This window comes from Salvia miltiorrhiza, chromosome 7 (assembly GCF_028751815.1).
Source record: "Salvia miltiorrhiza cultivar Shanhuang (shh) chromosome 7, IMPLAD_Smil_shh, whole genome shotgun sequence".
In the NCBI taxonomy this organism is placed as follows: Eukaryota; Viridiplantae; Streptophyta; class Magnoliopsida; order Lamiales; family Lamiaceae; genus Salvia; species Salvia miltiorrhiza.
This window is the reverse complement of record NC_080393.1, coordinates 33829776-33845641: the sequence shown is the minus strand read 5'-3', so window position 1 is coordinate 33845641 and position 15866 is coordinate 33829776. Positions and strand designations below refer to the sequence as shown.

At 31.2% G+C, this 15866-nt stretch overlaps 1 protein-coding gene across 1 annotated transcript; it reads right to left on the bottom strand.

Annotated features, from left to right (window-relative positions):
• Positions 1–1008: 1008 nt before the first annotated feature.
• Positions 1009–2788, bottom strand: LOC130996088 (sec14 cytosolic factor-like). The gene is made up of 6 exons (XM_057921615.1): positions 2510–2788; positions 2186–2441; positions 1930–1966; positions 1727–1844; positions 1455–1565; positions 1009–1364 (listed from the first exon to the last, which is right to left on the bottom strand). The coding sequence occupies exons 1-6, from the start codon at positions 2579–2581 to the stop codon at positions 1206–1208; spliced, it is 753 nt and encodes a 250-aa protein (XP_057777598.1). The 5' UTR covers positions 2582–2788; the 3' UTR covers positions 1009–1205.
• Between the last annotated feature and the right edge of the window lie 13078 nt (positions 2789–15866).

Genomic DNA, 15866 nt, shown 5'->3' with positions numbered 1-15866 from the left:
TTACGCGGCTACTGATGCCGAAAAACAATTTTATTGCGGGTACTTTACTTTTTGGCTATAGAATATTATTTCATTTCCGAATATATGAATTTCCAGATAATTGGTATATAATTTCTTATTATTTTATGTGCAAGTCTATTATTTTATGTGCAATCAAATCATGCATAAAGTGAGTTTTATTACCCCCCACTATAATCCAAATTTTGGCAGATTCACTATCTCTCATATTTCCCATCCATGTGTACTTCTTGTACTGTAAATATTTCACTATCTCTCATATTTCCCCTTATAAAATTAAATAAAAATCTAAAAATAACGGTACATATGTAACAATAAAAATTCACGAAGGATAAAAATTCACAATCATGTTAATTATGAACAAAATTTTTTTTTTGAAGCGAATAACTCAAGTACCCGCCAGTAATTCGTAGCCGGCAAATAGTAGCCGCCGGTCACAAAAGTGAGCGGCTACTGCTGCCGGATACGAATTACTGGCGGGTACGTGATTCATTCGTTTCAAAAAAAAATTGCTTAAGAATTGACATAATCGTGAATTTTTTGGCCTTCGTATTAATGTTTGTAACACACAAACGTCCCCTAATTTATTCAAAATTTTCAAATCTATTTAATCTTATAATGCATGAAAGTGACGTGAGTTGACATTTATTGTGTCTTTCTCACATTTTGTACCAATTTTAACTACCCATCTTACACAACTCTTACACAATTTCCATCATCATCAACTTTTACACAAAAAATCAAGCAAGCCATCACCATCAAGTACACTTTTCGGTTTTTTTACAAGTGGGTGGGTATTTTTCATAGACATATTATGGAAGTGGGTAGATTCCCCTATTAACACTACAATAATTGTATTATCTCTCTTTCTAACATCACAATACACTTGCATTTGATTATTTTGTTTGGATATATATCAAGGACAAGGTACAAGCACATACATATGCATATGAAAAGCAGAGTACTATAAATATCAGTAATATGGGTACATATAAATAAAATTATTCACTTCATTAGTAAGCAGATTCCATATATAGAGTTAAACATAAATATCATGACCATTACATACATATATATATATCGTCTTCTTCATCATCATTTGCCTTTTATTTTGTTTGACATAGATTGCAGTAGAATGAATGGGTAGGTGTTGTAGTGTTAAGAGTGGTGATGGAATGAGTAGAAAATCAAGTCAACAAAGTTTTTTCTTCCAAAGGCTTATTATTAAGTTGAAAATCTTGAATAAGGATGAATTTGGCTTGGCCACCATACTCTTCTGGCAAGACGTCCGCACCAACTTCCCTTATCAGTGCACGTCGTTCTTCTTCATTGGAGACGATCACAATCTGCAGGTATATATACGCGTTAACTCTAGTATAACATGTGAAAATCATATATATGTAGCAGTGAAAATGAGGCCATTTTTTGCTCTCTACCTTCTCTAAAGTAGCTTTCTCAAGAAAGCGTGAAATCAGTCTCCACACGCGCACAAAAAACCCAGGCATGTTTAGCAGGAAACACTTTGATAAGCGCTCGGGGTAATAATCCTACGCAGACGAGACATGACTAGTTAAGTTTATCAGAATCAGCAAATTAATATATCACTAGATTATGTCTGCAGCATAGTTTTATTAGCAGTAGATATGTGAAAGAAAATCAGTAGAGTTGTTGTTTTGGTGTTGAGTCCTATTAATTGCAAACGACTTACTTGCAAGAACTGAAAGCCAGTGATCATTCCGCGAATGTCAATGTTTTTGTATGCAAGTTTTTGCAGATCAAGAACGGCTACCAACTTTTCGTTTCCTATTTCTTTCTCTCTAAAACCACTGCAATCAGTAGATGCAAATCCGAATCAGAGATTTTAGATGTTTGGATTGAATTGGCAAGAATAACTATATACATACACAATACCTTGCAATAGTCTTATCCAGCAGATGAACCACAAATTCTGCACCACCACAAAAGTATGCATCAGAAACCATGATTTTGTATTGTTGATGCTTTTGTGTATTGCACAATATGATCTAATTAGCAGAAATCTTGCAATATAAACATGAATTTTTCTTAGGCAGATGATTATAGATACTCACAACAACATGATTTAGAGAAAGTGAGCTCAATTAATTTGATAACAAATGAAGAAAGCTATGGAGAAACAGAGACATACTCTTGAATTGGAGCTGATCCTTGCCAGGCACGTGCCTGTGGACTTTGACAGCGACAACAGGATTCCCTGCGGGTGAAAGCCCCTGCAGGAATATTTTATTCTGCTGCAGTTCATCACCAATTTGGGATTCAGGAATGTGATTGAGGGGCACAAACGAAGCCCTCCAATTCCGCCATTGCACAAACATCTTCGCTGCCTTATCTATGTTGAAGGATCTCGCCACCAAGAATCTTTTCAGAGTTGTGTCTCCATATCCCTGCAATTAATCAATCCAAATTAAATGAGTTGCACATCATCACTAATTTGTTCATCATTTTTGGTTACCTCAGTGGAAGAACCCAGCTTGTGAACGGCTCTCCTCATCTGGGCTACTGCCAGTTCTTCATTCTGGTTCATCTTTAGAGAGAGAAGAATGCAGCTGTTGTAAGTCTTCACCTGTTAAATGAGTTTTGACTCCAATATATATTTATATAGGAATTTGTTTTAAAAATTTATTAAATGAATTCTTGTATTTAAAAATGAAAAAATATTATACGAGTATGTATATCTTTTTTACTTAGGAGATCTTGTTCAATATTTATTGTTGTTCAATTTTCTTTGTAGGTGACGAGAAGTGACCGGCGTTTTGGCATTTTTCTACACCCTAATGTTTTGTTTGTGCTGACTGGTTGACAAAAACTGGATCTATTTTGTTAGTCATGTCATGGACTACTAAATAAAGGAATTGTCAAACTTTTTTTTTTTTTTAATTTGAGTCCCCGAAGACGGGTTTGTATATCAATCAATAAAAACTCCTCAAATATTTTTCAACAAAATCTGTTTTTAGGGTCAATAACGGCAGCTTTTCTTTTTCTTTTAATGCTCGCCACCGTGGTGAGGTGTAAAATAAATAAAACAAATTAATGAGTCAATTTCGATTCCGTAAGATAGACTTTTACGAAAAAATAGTTTTCACTATACGTAGTCTATATTTAAAATATTTTTTAAATAAGCATCCCTCACCGTTTTATTTGAAAGGCTATTGATTTTTAATACTTCCTCCGTCCCTGAAATAAGTTCCTATTTTTTCTTTTTGGGACGTCCCTCAAATAAGTTCATCTTTCTTTCTTTCCATTTTTGGACAACTACCCACCACTAATAATACTTTATTTATTCTTACTTTTCACTTTTTCACCACTCTCAATACTAATTATAACACTTTTTCACTTTTTCACCAATCTCAATACTAATTATAACATATTTTTTTCCACCATCAATACACTTTACCACTTTTCCTTAAAACACGTGCCGTCCCCAAAGAGGAACTTATTTTGGGGACGGAGGGAGTAACATTTACTTTACTGTCTCAAAAAAAGAATTATTACTTTACATGATTAATAATATATACCCCTCCGTCCCACTAAAAATAGTCTTGATTTTATTTTGGTCATTCCATTATAAGTGACCTATTTTTATAAATCGAAAAAGTTAACCCTTGAAAAGTGTAGGTCCCACCACTTTTAACTAATTTATACATTCTTCTTAATTCTCATGCCGAAAAGTTTTGAGCCACTTATAGTGGAACGGAGGGAGTATAACTTTTATTCTTAAATTTTGTTTTTTTATGAAAAATAAACAAATACATATATTTTTTAAAGTGCTTTTGAAATAACCATTTTGAAGAAGAAAACACAATATTTGGCCACTACTTGAAAAACACAAAATCTGATCATTTATTACTTGTAAAGACTGTTTCGTCCTAAAATTAGGGTGCACCGAATTCAGGTTTGCGCACAGGTTGGGCACATATGGCATTATTAGGGCCATATATGTGCACTATTAGTTCCATATGTGCCAACTGAAAAGAAAAAAAAAATCTAAGTATATGACACTAATGACACTAATATGACCATAAGTACCATTCGTTCAACACTACATAAGAGAGTATATGACACTAATATGGCCATAAGTACCATTCGTGCAGTATACTACATGTAGAATTTAAACCCTAAATGGATAATATAAACCCTACGAGGAAGTGTTCAAAATGGTCATATAACTATACACATCTAAATAATATCAACACACAAGTATATGACACTAAATATCATTCGTATGACACTAATGACACTAATATGACAATAAGTATCATTCGTGCAGCATTGAGTATATGACACTAATGGCACTAATAGTGTCATGTGTGCCTAACCTGTGTGCAAATTCGAATCCAACCCGAATCTGGTCCGCCATAATTAAGGGCAAAATAGTCCTAAAACGTAAAAAATTGTCAAATTTTGTGTTTTTTCAATTAGTGGCCAAATATTGTGTTTCCTTCTTCAAAATGGCCATGCTAATATATTGTTTCTATATTTTTACTATTTTCTCACTATTTTTATATGGTTATTATAATAATAAAATTTCTCTGCGCATGATGGAATATTTTCTCATTTTTTCGTATTCGTTATTTTTCAATGAAAATTTTACAATCAAAATAAAAGCACCTTCAAGGGTAGAATTTCTCCAATTCAACTCTTTAAATGAGATATGAATAAAACTGAACTAGTTTAAATGATAGGAATAATTAAAGGCTTTGAAATATTTCAAAATTTCAATCTATTTAAATAAATAAGGAATTAGTCTTACAATTTTTATTTATCAAGATTCAAGATTAATCATAAAAAGTAAATACCCCTAATTAAAATATCTTATGAAAAAACATTTTTTTAAAATCTTTTACATATAACAATTCTTGAGGATCGGGATCCATTATTCATATCAACTCTTTTTGTCTCGTATATGTAAGTCTACTTCCTGACTGTAATCCATTTTTGACGCGGTAATTCTTGTTGAACGGAAAAGGAAGAATAAAATATTAAGGCAAAAGTGGGGAGCAAAAAAAGAAGATAATGAATAAACATAAGGTATTTTATTTTCACAAAATATTACTAAATTATGATAGTATATATATGGGTTGCGGTAATATCATTTCTTAAGATAGTATGTAGCAGTAAATCTGGATCATACTTTTTATACATATGACCCACTAAGAACGCGAGACGTGAAAGAAGGGTTCCTATGTAAAATGCAAGCAGGAGTAAAATCAAAATAAAAATTTTGAATATTAAAATAAAGAATATATATTCAAAATTTTTATTTTGTGTATTTCTTAAAACTTATATGTTTTTCATGCATAATTTTGCACACAAAAATTCTTATGAATAAACACAAAAATATATATCATCGCACACAAAAAAAAAAATGCATGTATTTTATGATGGTTCAGACCGGGTGAGGGGATCAATTTTTTAATTTATTTATTTTCTAAAGCAGACATGTATTTCATGTATAACTTTACATACAAAAAAATGCATATGTATTAGCATAAATATGCATAACATTACATGCATTTTATGCATGATTCAGACCAGGGGTTGAAGGAAGGATCAACGTGGCAAGAGGTATCTGATCGGTTCCATAATGCAATGCATTTTTGTGTGCAATATTATGCATCAAAAACATGTCATCTTTAAAAAATAAATAATAAATAAATTCGGGGGAAGAGGTCAGCGGCGATAGGTACCTGATCGGTCACATAATGCAATGCATTTTTATGTAAAATACTATTATGCATTTTTGTGAACAAAGTAATGTATTTTTGGTGTGCAAAGTTATGCATAAAAAACCTATTAGGTTTAAAAAAAAATCAATTTGATTTTAAATATTCAAAAAAATTATTTCGATTTTACCCCTGTGTGTATTTTTCCTTGTAAAGCCTTGGAAACTCCCTGCTATATGTCACGTTCTTGCCGCGCCACATGGACAAAATGTGTGTACTATATATATATAAAGAGAGGGAAGGGTTAGAGTAAAAACAATTCTTAAAATAAAAACAATAAACCAGCAAAAATGTATGAATTTTATGTAGAACACGTATCAATTCACTGTATAAAGGTATGAATTGCGAAAAAAAAAATTGCAACTTATGAGATTCGAACTCAGGACCATGAATTCATCCAACAAGGTGATGAATCAACCGTAGATCTTGATGATCTAAGGGCTGAAAATGATTCTTATTTTATACAATAAAATGTGTTTTTATTATAATCCGCCCCTAAAGAGATTCATTTTTAGAAATAGTAAATTATGTTTTCTATCCAATATTTGGAAATAACTTTTTTTAATATATATATTTTTTATTTCATACACTCCAGATCATGTGTATATTATTTTTACTACACTCTTCGTCCTAATAATAATGTCCTAAAAAATGGGATACGTAAATTAAGAAAATGTAGATAAAGTAAGAGAGACATAAAGTAAATGATGAGAGAGATATAGTGAATAGTGAAAAAGTAAGAGAAAGATAAAGTAAATGAGGAGAGACGTAGAGAAGATGAATAAAGTAAATTATTTCATTGTTTGGGTTGGGACATGATAAATGAGATGCTCAAAAAGAAAATTTGAGACGTTATTATTGGGGCAACGGAAATATAATTTTTTCTATTGTCCAATTTAAAGTATTAATTAAGTTATCTCTTAAATATATTATAGGTGTTAGTTATACCGACATATAAAATGTTCACAAATGTTCAGTAAATGTATATATAATAATATTCAATAAACGTAAATAAATTATTACAATATTAATATTGATAAGATTTATTATTATACATGGACTTTTAACATATTTATTAAGTGTAAGAGAAATTTTGAACATTTAAGATTAATCAAACCACTATATATAATTATGTATCAATTATAGTCCCATCAAATTGATTATTCCCTCCATCACTCAAACATTTTCCTATCTTCTTATTTTGGTCATTCTCAAAACATATTTCTAACCTATTTTTGGAAACAAATCCACTAATTATTATCCTTATAATCTTCACTTTTTGCGGGACTCATTTAACTCATCAAATACACAATTAACTTTTATTAAAACTCATGTCATCTTCTTTTAGAAAAATGTTTGAGAAACGGAGCGAGTATAACATAATCATAGCACTATAATTCATTATATTAGTGAAATTTTTATCTCTTAAATATTTTATAAGTGTTAGTTAAGAGCATGAGTCTTTAAAATATGAGTATATATGATGAGTTATAAGTATTTTCAAAGGACATTTTGATATATATATATATATATATATATATATATATATATATATATATTATTAAATAGGATTATATTAAAAAGAGAAGAGAAAAAACCTAAACCCTTGAAAGCACAGAGAGCAGACTAAGGGCCGAGCCTCGTTAAAACCTCAGGAAGAGGAAAAAGAGTACTCGTCTAAAAAGAAAAAATAAAAAGTGTTTAGAAGCTGAAGTGGGAGAATCTCAGAAGCTCCGGCCGTACCATCGCCCCTAGAAAATCCTGGCTTCACAACACCAACGGGAACAAAAATAAACAAAGATATATATTTGAGCAAACATTGTGATATAATCATGATTATGCATCTATCGAATTGTCATGTGGAATAAATTATTAGAAAAATTGAATTAATTAAAATTTAGTAAACAATTAACAAAAGTAAATGATGAGAGAAAAAGAAAGAATGATAGAAAAGTAAATGAGGATAAAGTGAAAATGGGATACACAAATTAAAGAAATGATCTTGATTTAATTTCTTTTTTGAGTTGAGACATTATAAATGAAACAATTCAAAAAGAAAATTGGGGACCTTATTAGTGGGATAGTGGAAGTAAAATTTTAAAAAATTCACTCCTTATCTATATCTATATATATATGAAACACCAGTTTTTAACGGTATCACTCATTTTATCACACTTTCTCTCTCCTAACTCCCTCATCTCACACGTTTCTCTCACCATCTTTATTATATGATTTTTACCAAATTTTATCTCACTTCTCTTTTTTCTTTTGATTATTTTCTAGAAATCATCAAATTTGATTCGTGAAAAATATTCAATATGAATGTTAAATTAAAGATCGTGACAATATCTTTAATTTGATATAAAAATTATATTTAAAAAAATTGACATAAAAAAGTTATAATAGTTTGAAATCATAAAATTAATTTATTCCTCTCTCCTCTCTCCTATTTCCTCTCTCCACTCTCCACTCTTTTTTTTAATATTGAAGTCACGTTAGTATTTTTTTTAAATCATATTAGCTCATTTCAAAGCTCTTCAATTTAAAAGTATTGTTTTTAGAGTAGAATTTAAATTAATTTAATATAAATTTATAGCTGAATAATAAATTATATCATCTTAAAAATTATATTTCAGATATGGTTTAAATTTATTAAATCTTTAATTATGTTTTATTGTTTTTTATATTTATTTGTATTAACATATCTACTACTACTATTTTAAATTAAATATTATATTAGATTTCATTTACTATATATTAAACATCAAAATGGCTCATTGAAAAATTATTAATTGGAGAATCAGTATTGATACTATTTAAAAATAAAAAAATAAATTGAACTGCTTAATTTTATAATAGCACGTCTATTTAAATTTAAAAAGATCATGTATATTATTTAAAAACGAATGACAATTATATCATGTTCAACCCCTGTTTTTCCACTAATCGATTGATAAAAAAAAAAAAAAATGTTTGTAAAGCAACACAAATTAAAATTTAAATGCATATAAAGATAAATATTGTCATATTTATTCAAATCACTTGGCACATATAAACTTACAACTCATCAATGACACCATTATTGAAATAATAATCTATATATAATACTCCCTCCGTCCCAACGAAAGCGGTGCTCTTCTTTTCGCCACGGAATTTAAGGAGAATAAGATTGTAGTGTAAAAATGTGTAAAGGTGTGTGGTGCCACATTGTTTGTAGTGTAAAATTATTACCAAAAAAGAAAATGCACCACTTTCGTTGGAACGGTTTAAAAAGGAATATGCACCGCTTTCATTGGGACGGAGGGAGTATAAAAGAGGAGTTTGTTTACCTCCAATTTTTCTCTCTCCTCATAAACTTTCCCTTCAAATTTTATATCTTTTTTAATTCTTTTAAAAAAATCATTAATTTCTATTATAAAAATAATGCAAATGGATGTTAAATTAAAGATTGTAAAAAGATCTTTAATTTGATATAGAAATTATAAAAAATAAAATTGAGATTATTAAGTTATGATTGATTAAAATATTAAAATTAATTTTTGTTCGCTCTCATTTATCTATAATGTTGAATATCGTACTCTATTTTCATTGTATTTTTGTTTATTGGTGACAAACATAAGCATATTTCATTTTTTTCCTTTTAAAAAAGTTTACATGATTTTTAAATATAATTATTTAAACTACAATAATTTTTAATGCAATTAAGGAGGAGGAAATTTGTATTAATTTTGATATGAATTTGTAAATAAAATATTAGTGATATATTTTAAAATTAGAATTTAAAATATTATATATATTAATTTAATTATGTGTACAAATTATTTATTTATTTATATAACAATTTAATAATATACGATTTGGACTTTTACGAGCCAAAATTATTATATTAAATGACGGCTATTAATTTAGTTATATTGATGCTTTAGTGTAATCGTAACCCGTGCATCGCACGGGAGAGTGTACTAGTAATATATAAAAGATCAGTTTAACGGCTACATTGTACCGCCAAATTTTTAAAAAAATGGTTTCTTCTTTTGAACTACAATAATGCCTACATTTTCGGACACTCAAATCAAATACAATTAAATTTTTTTAGCCCACTGAAAGAAAATTATTTTGTCAATGTTTACCGTTTCTTTTATTTTCTTTTCCTTTCCTTTTTCTTTTCTTTCTAAAGTTTATATAGTTTGACAAATGATAAAATATTCTATAATATGCATGTAAAGAAATAGAGTTAAAATAAAAATATTATAAAAAATAAAAGTCGCAAACAATTTTTTTTTCTCTCTCCTATTATTTTTCATATATTATCTTTTATCTTTTGGTTTTATTTGGTTTATTTCATTTGCTATATTTTTTTTATTATCTTTTATCTTTTATAATTTGCTTTAATTTCTTTTGTTTTCTCAATTTTATTTTCTTTTATTTATTATAAAAAATATAATATAATATAATATAATATAATATAATATAATATAATATAATATAAAAATATAAACATTAACAACCCAGCTTTATCGTTATTTTTTTAAATGTCATTTTTTGGTATTTAGATTCCATGATCATGTTTTTCTTCCACAATTCACACTCAATCATACAATTTTATTTTTTCTGTTTATTTCATTTTTAAAAAAAATAATGTAATTCAAATAATGTAAATATTCAATTACATATTAAACGAAATATCATTACCTGAGTTTTAATATGATGTGAAAGGTGAATTTATGTATAAACTGATGGGAGTTCAAAGTTTCAAACAAAATTGTTTTCTCTCTTTATCCCTTATTTGCTTCTTTTTTTTTCATATAGTATGCAACTTTAATTAGTTACATGAATCAACAAGATTTTTTAATCCATGACAAAAGAATATTTTTCAACATTTATTTGATATCCAAATGAATGTGTATTATTACTACACTAATAATATTAAATGTTAAACTGGCGGTAAATTTTTTAATTTTTTTTCTTACTATTCACACACATTCCCCTGACTTACTGGTTAAAGGGAAAGCCTGCATTTTTTTATTATACATCCTTTAGTATGTAGACGTAATGAATCATGCCCAAATTTTTAATTTTTGTATTTATTTTATTTTGTTTTTAGCAAAAGAAAGACAACACAATTATTCATTTTTTCACCTCATTCTTTTGTCAACTTTTAAGGAATCAAATAATATACAATACAATTATAACATATGCATGCATCTGAAAATAATAATTGTAGCAAATGTTATAGAAAGCAATGTATACTTCTTACAATGTATTAACGTGTTGTCTTCCTTGATTAATTATAAATGGATGGTTTAACTGTTGAAGTTTTGTGGATTATGACTTAAAAACGAATTATTTACGATTAACTAATCATATATGTATATATGTAATTTAATTTAAATTAATTTTATTATTTTATATAATTATAACTATTCCCGTGCATCGCACGGAATGGTGGTACTAGTTTTCCATTAAAAAAAAGTATAAATTTAGTAGGGGTGTGCAAACCCAACCCGGACCTGCCGAACCCGTCCGGACCGAACCGGCCCATTATAGGTGTTCGGTCCGGGTTGGGTCTAATTTTAAGGACCGAATTTTATCCGGGTCGGTCCGGGTCTAAACCCGGTCGAACCCGCCGAACCCGGAACCGACCCGGTACTCATATAAATTTAATATTTAATTTATATATTTAATATTTAATTCATATTATGTATAATAGATTGATTGTGATTTATGTTTTGTTTTTTGTGATTGTGGATTGCGAATATTTGAGACTATGATATGTGTTTTGATATCGTATTTGATATGTTTTAGATCTGAAAAATAGGTGCAAAAACAGGGGAAAAAAAGTAGGTTATTAGCGGGTCTGACCCGGACCGAACCAGACCCCGTTGCTCGGGTTCGGTCCGGTCCCGGGTCGGCCCGCACAAAAATTTCGGTCCGAGTCGGTCCATTTTTCCAAAATTTTCGGTTCAGCAAACCCAGCGAATCGGTCCGAGTCGGTCCGGGTCCCACCAACAACACACCCCTAAAATTTAGTACCCATTTCCTATGAATGTTCGCTAAGAGTAGCTATTAATTTACTACTAACTTTCTTAGAATAAATAATTATACTAAATCGTTTAATGTTCGTTAAATTATCCGCCAAACAGCCTGCTAGTCTATGACTAATAGTTTATTTTTATTACATATGAAAAAAATTGTTTTCTTTTCTTGAAACGTACGCGACTCATGATAAGTTCTTTCATATATCTAAATATTTTATCTCATATTCCAAATATACCAATTAATTAGAAATATATACTAATAAACTCTTTTTATGAAAAATATTTCAGGAAATATGACAAATACACTCTTGATGTTTATTATTTTGCATAAATTTTTGTGAAAGTTCTTATACCTTTTCTTAAGCAAAAATACTTATGTAAGAACAATTATAATGATAACACATTTCTTACACAATTCCTGAATAAGAAGGAATCACGTAAATACACATATGATATGATTAAATTGAATGTTAAATTGAAACACATAATTAATTTATTTAAAACAAAATCGATCATGTATATATGAAATTAAAATATTAATTTAAATAAAAAAATCAAAATTTTATAATCTGCTTTAAAATTTAGTTTTATCGCCCAAAATATTAACTCTGTCGTGCAACTAACTAGCCTTTAATTATCAACCGAGGTCGGCTAGCTAGTAAGATTTTGGCATATTTTTATTGGGAATTAAATCTTTAATCGTATTCATAAAAATAAAAAGAAAAAAATAAACGGAAAAAAATGTCACACCCCAATTCTTGAAGGAATAAACTATAATCGAGGTGCGACTAAAATCATAGAAATAAACAAGGGAAGAACCTTGTGAAATTCAGATAATAGAATAAAAAGGTCGGGCAACGCCCTTTGAATGAAGAAAGATAGAAATCAAGTGATACTAATCAATCAACAACATTCTAAACTTCAGGATCACAAGTTTGGTTTCATGCTTCTGATAACCAACGTTAAATATCATAGAGCTAGAAGTTGAGAGTCTACACTCGATAAGAAACATAATTCAGAATTTAACATAAAGGTCTGAAGTTAGAGAAACATAAGACAAATGAGAGCTAGTGCAACAGCGGAAGACGAAATACGGAGTTGAACCCTAGCCTCAGCTCTGCCCCGTCAACACCGACCAATCAACCTGAAAACATTTGAAAGTAATTTTGGGCTAAGTACTAATGTACTTAGTGGGCTAGCATTTTTATAAACATTTCATAATCATAAGAGCAGTTTATCCAATTATACTTGACATGACTTAGAAGGTTTTAAATTGAAATAACTTCTAAGCATGTTAAAACATTTTATTATATTGCGCGCAATTGTCACACTCCCTTTCCGTTACTCGCTATGATCCCGGACCTTTTAGCCACCGACGGATCCATTACTCCTGCTTTACTTGAACTGAGGGCGTAACCCAGCCAAGTTCCCATTTGGGACCCAATGCTCCGGAACACATCCCGTCGAGCACCCTTATAACGCCTCATACATGATTAGTGCCCGAATGGAGATCAACCCACCAGGTCAGCTAATAGGTGTACACAATTCTCAAATAACGTGTTAGGTCAAGAGAGAACCTCGATCGATTCATTGTTGCGAGCCTTAAACAGAGCAGAGTGCACAAAATATTTTATCGGATAAACAGTTTTCATTTCATTGAAACATTTAAGCTCAATAGCTAAACCATACATTTGGAAAATAAGCCCACCTGATTAGGCAATGCCTGTCGTTTATTCTTAACTCTGAATCGGTATAGCAGTGCTACTTCTCACGATCCACAAAGCCTACAAGAAATCTATAATCTTAATAGGTCTCCTGAATCTAATATTAAGTCATAGTGAAGTGCTTATCATCCTATGATTCACTTAGCCGGGTTTTCAAAATTTAATAAATATTTGAAAACTAAATTCTTAAGTCAAGGACACCAACAATATCCTTGCTCGATTTTTCTTAATTAATAAAACTAATTTAATCATAAATGATTCTATGTAAAATGTTTGATGCAAAATTAATTCATGCTTTAACTCACATAATTAAATAATTATATTTAACATATGCACATAATAAGAAAAACTATTATTCAATTTTTTTTCAAAAATAATTAATTAAACACAATAAAGAGTCAAATTAATAAATCAATTAAACAAGTCCAACAATTAAATGGAAGCCCATATTTTATTTGAAAAATTCGCAGCTCAAATAAAATAAATAACAGTCCACATTTAAACTAAAATTTTGGCCCAGATTTTAATTAAAAGCGGCCCAGCATGAAGAAATAAAATAGGCCCAAATTATTTTCTTCTTCTTCTTTAAAACACACGCACACACACAATCACACACTACTCACACATCACACACACACACACCAGCGCAGACACACACACACCAGCGCAGACACACCCCCCCTCCCCACCGGCTCCCCTTCTCTTCTCCCTCATCTCCGGCCAACGCCGGCCCTCCTCCGGCGTAGCAGCAACCGCTGGGAACCCCGGTCAACGCCACGCCACCCTCTGACCTCTCTCTCTCGTCTCTCTCCCACGGAATACACACACGACGCACCACCTTAGGCCGCCGACTCCCTCTGAAATCCGGCGGCCGCAGCGGCATTGCAACCACCGCCGCCGCCGCTCGCCCAAACCCAAGCCCTAAATCACCTCACTCCCCTCCTAACCTTCCTCTCTCTCTAAATCCCACTGGAGCCCTAGATCCCCAAAATCTAGATCGACCCTACCTTAAATTTCCGGCAGCGACGACGCCACACACGACGCCGCCTCCGCCCCATCTCTCTTTCCTTCTCCCTCTCCCTCACTGGCTTCGACAGACAGCAGCTGCCAGGCCGCTGCCGCCGCCGCCGAGCTCCGACCCAGCCAACAGAACACACGCACCCTCGGCTTCATTCTCTCTCTCCCTACGCGCTCCGGCCAGACAGCAGCTCGGAGCCACCGCTGACCGCCGCCTTCCCTCTCTCCCCTGACTTCCGGTGAACGACAGCGAGAAGCCGTCGCTGCCCTCCCCTCTACTCTCGACTCTCATGACCAGCAACAGACACACCACAAGTTCAACAAAAGATCTCTCACTCAACATTCAACAGCCAAGACCAAGACTTAAGTTTGAAATTACAGTTTACAAGGCTAGTTCTATACATGCTTGTTCAATATTATTCCACTACTTGTATTCCAACTTGTATACACATTTCATAAAGTTCATACGTTTACAGCCTTTGTAAAAATTGATGTGTTGGTTTGAATGAAAGAATGACTTGCTAGTTAGTTTGCAGTGAGTGGATGTGAATTATGTTGTGGCAATGAAATAAATGGAAGTAAAGAGTTCAAAGGTAAAACCTTTTTGGTATTTTCTGGGATGCTGCAAGTTCTGCAAAGAATTAATAAACAGAGGAGATAGTCTCAAAATATCTTACTGATGAGAAGAAGTGAAAGAAGAGAATGAATTGAAGGGGAAACATTACCGAGGAGGGCTTGTTGTAGTGTTGGGTGAATGATTTTGAGAGGAGGTTAAAGGTATTTGAAGGGGTGAGATTGAATAGGTTAAAGTACATATACAGTAGCAAAGCATGGGTTGTGAATAGGGCAGCTGGGCTGAAATATTTGACGGGATGAGATTTGATGGAGATTTGCCTGCAATATTTGACTTGGGGATGAGATTGGAGGCTGAAAATGGGGCATTTAATTGCCTCTGCCAAGCATGGCATAAAGCCTGAATTTTGGGCTGCTTGAATAGGTGTAGGGCGGCTGATGGAAGGTATGAGTGTAAGTGAGTTGAATGAGGATTGATAATTAAAATCCCTCATAACTGAATTATTGGAACTGTAATAATTCCTCAGGGTGTGCTAATTAAAAGCTCGTGAAAAATGCTTGAATGCTAAATTAAATAAATATGCAATACATATAAATTTAATAACTAAATTTATAAGTGCTTTTGTAAATCATATTTGTTGGAATTAAAATAAATTCATTTTATCTTCCGGCATAAATCATTTAATCTACTCTTAAAATAAATTCTAAACTTAATATAAATAGGCGGGGTGTTA

Excerpts from the sequence above, each read along its gene's own strand:
- LOC130996088 (XM_057921615.1), bottom strand. The coding sequence starts at position 2,581 with ATGAACCAGAATGAAGAACTGGCAGTAGCCCAGATGAGGAGAGCCGTT. Across the intron at positions 1,845-1,929 it reads CTGGATAAGACTATTGCAAG|TGGTTTTAGAGAGAAAGAAA; the intron begins GTATTGTGTATG and ends TACTGATTGCAG. Across the intron at positions 1,566-1,726 it reads CTGGCTTTCAGTTCTTGCAA|GATTATTACCCCGAGCGCTT; the intron begins GTAAGTCGTTTG and ends TCGTCTGCGTAG.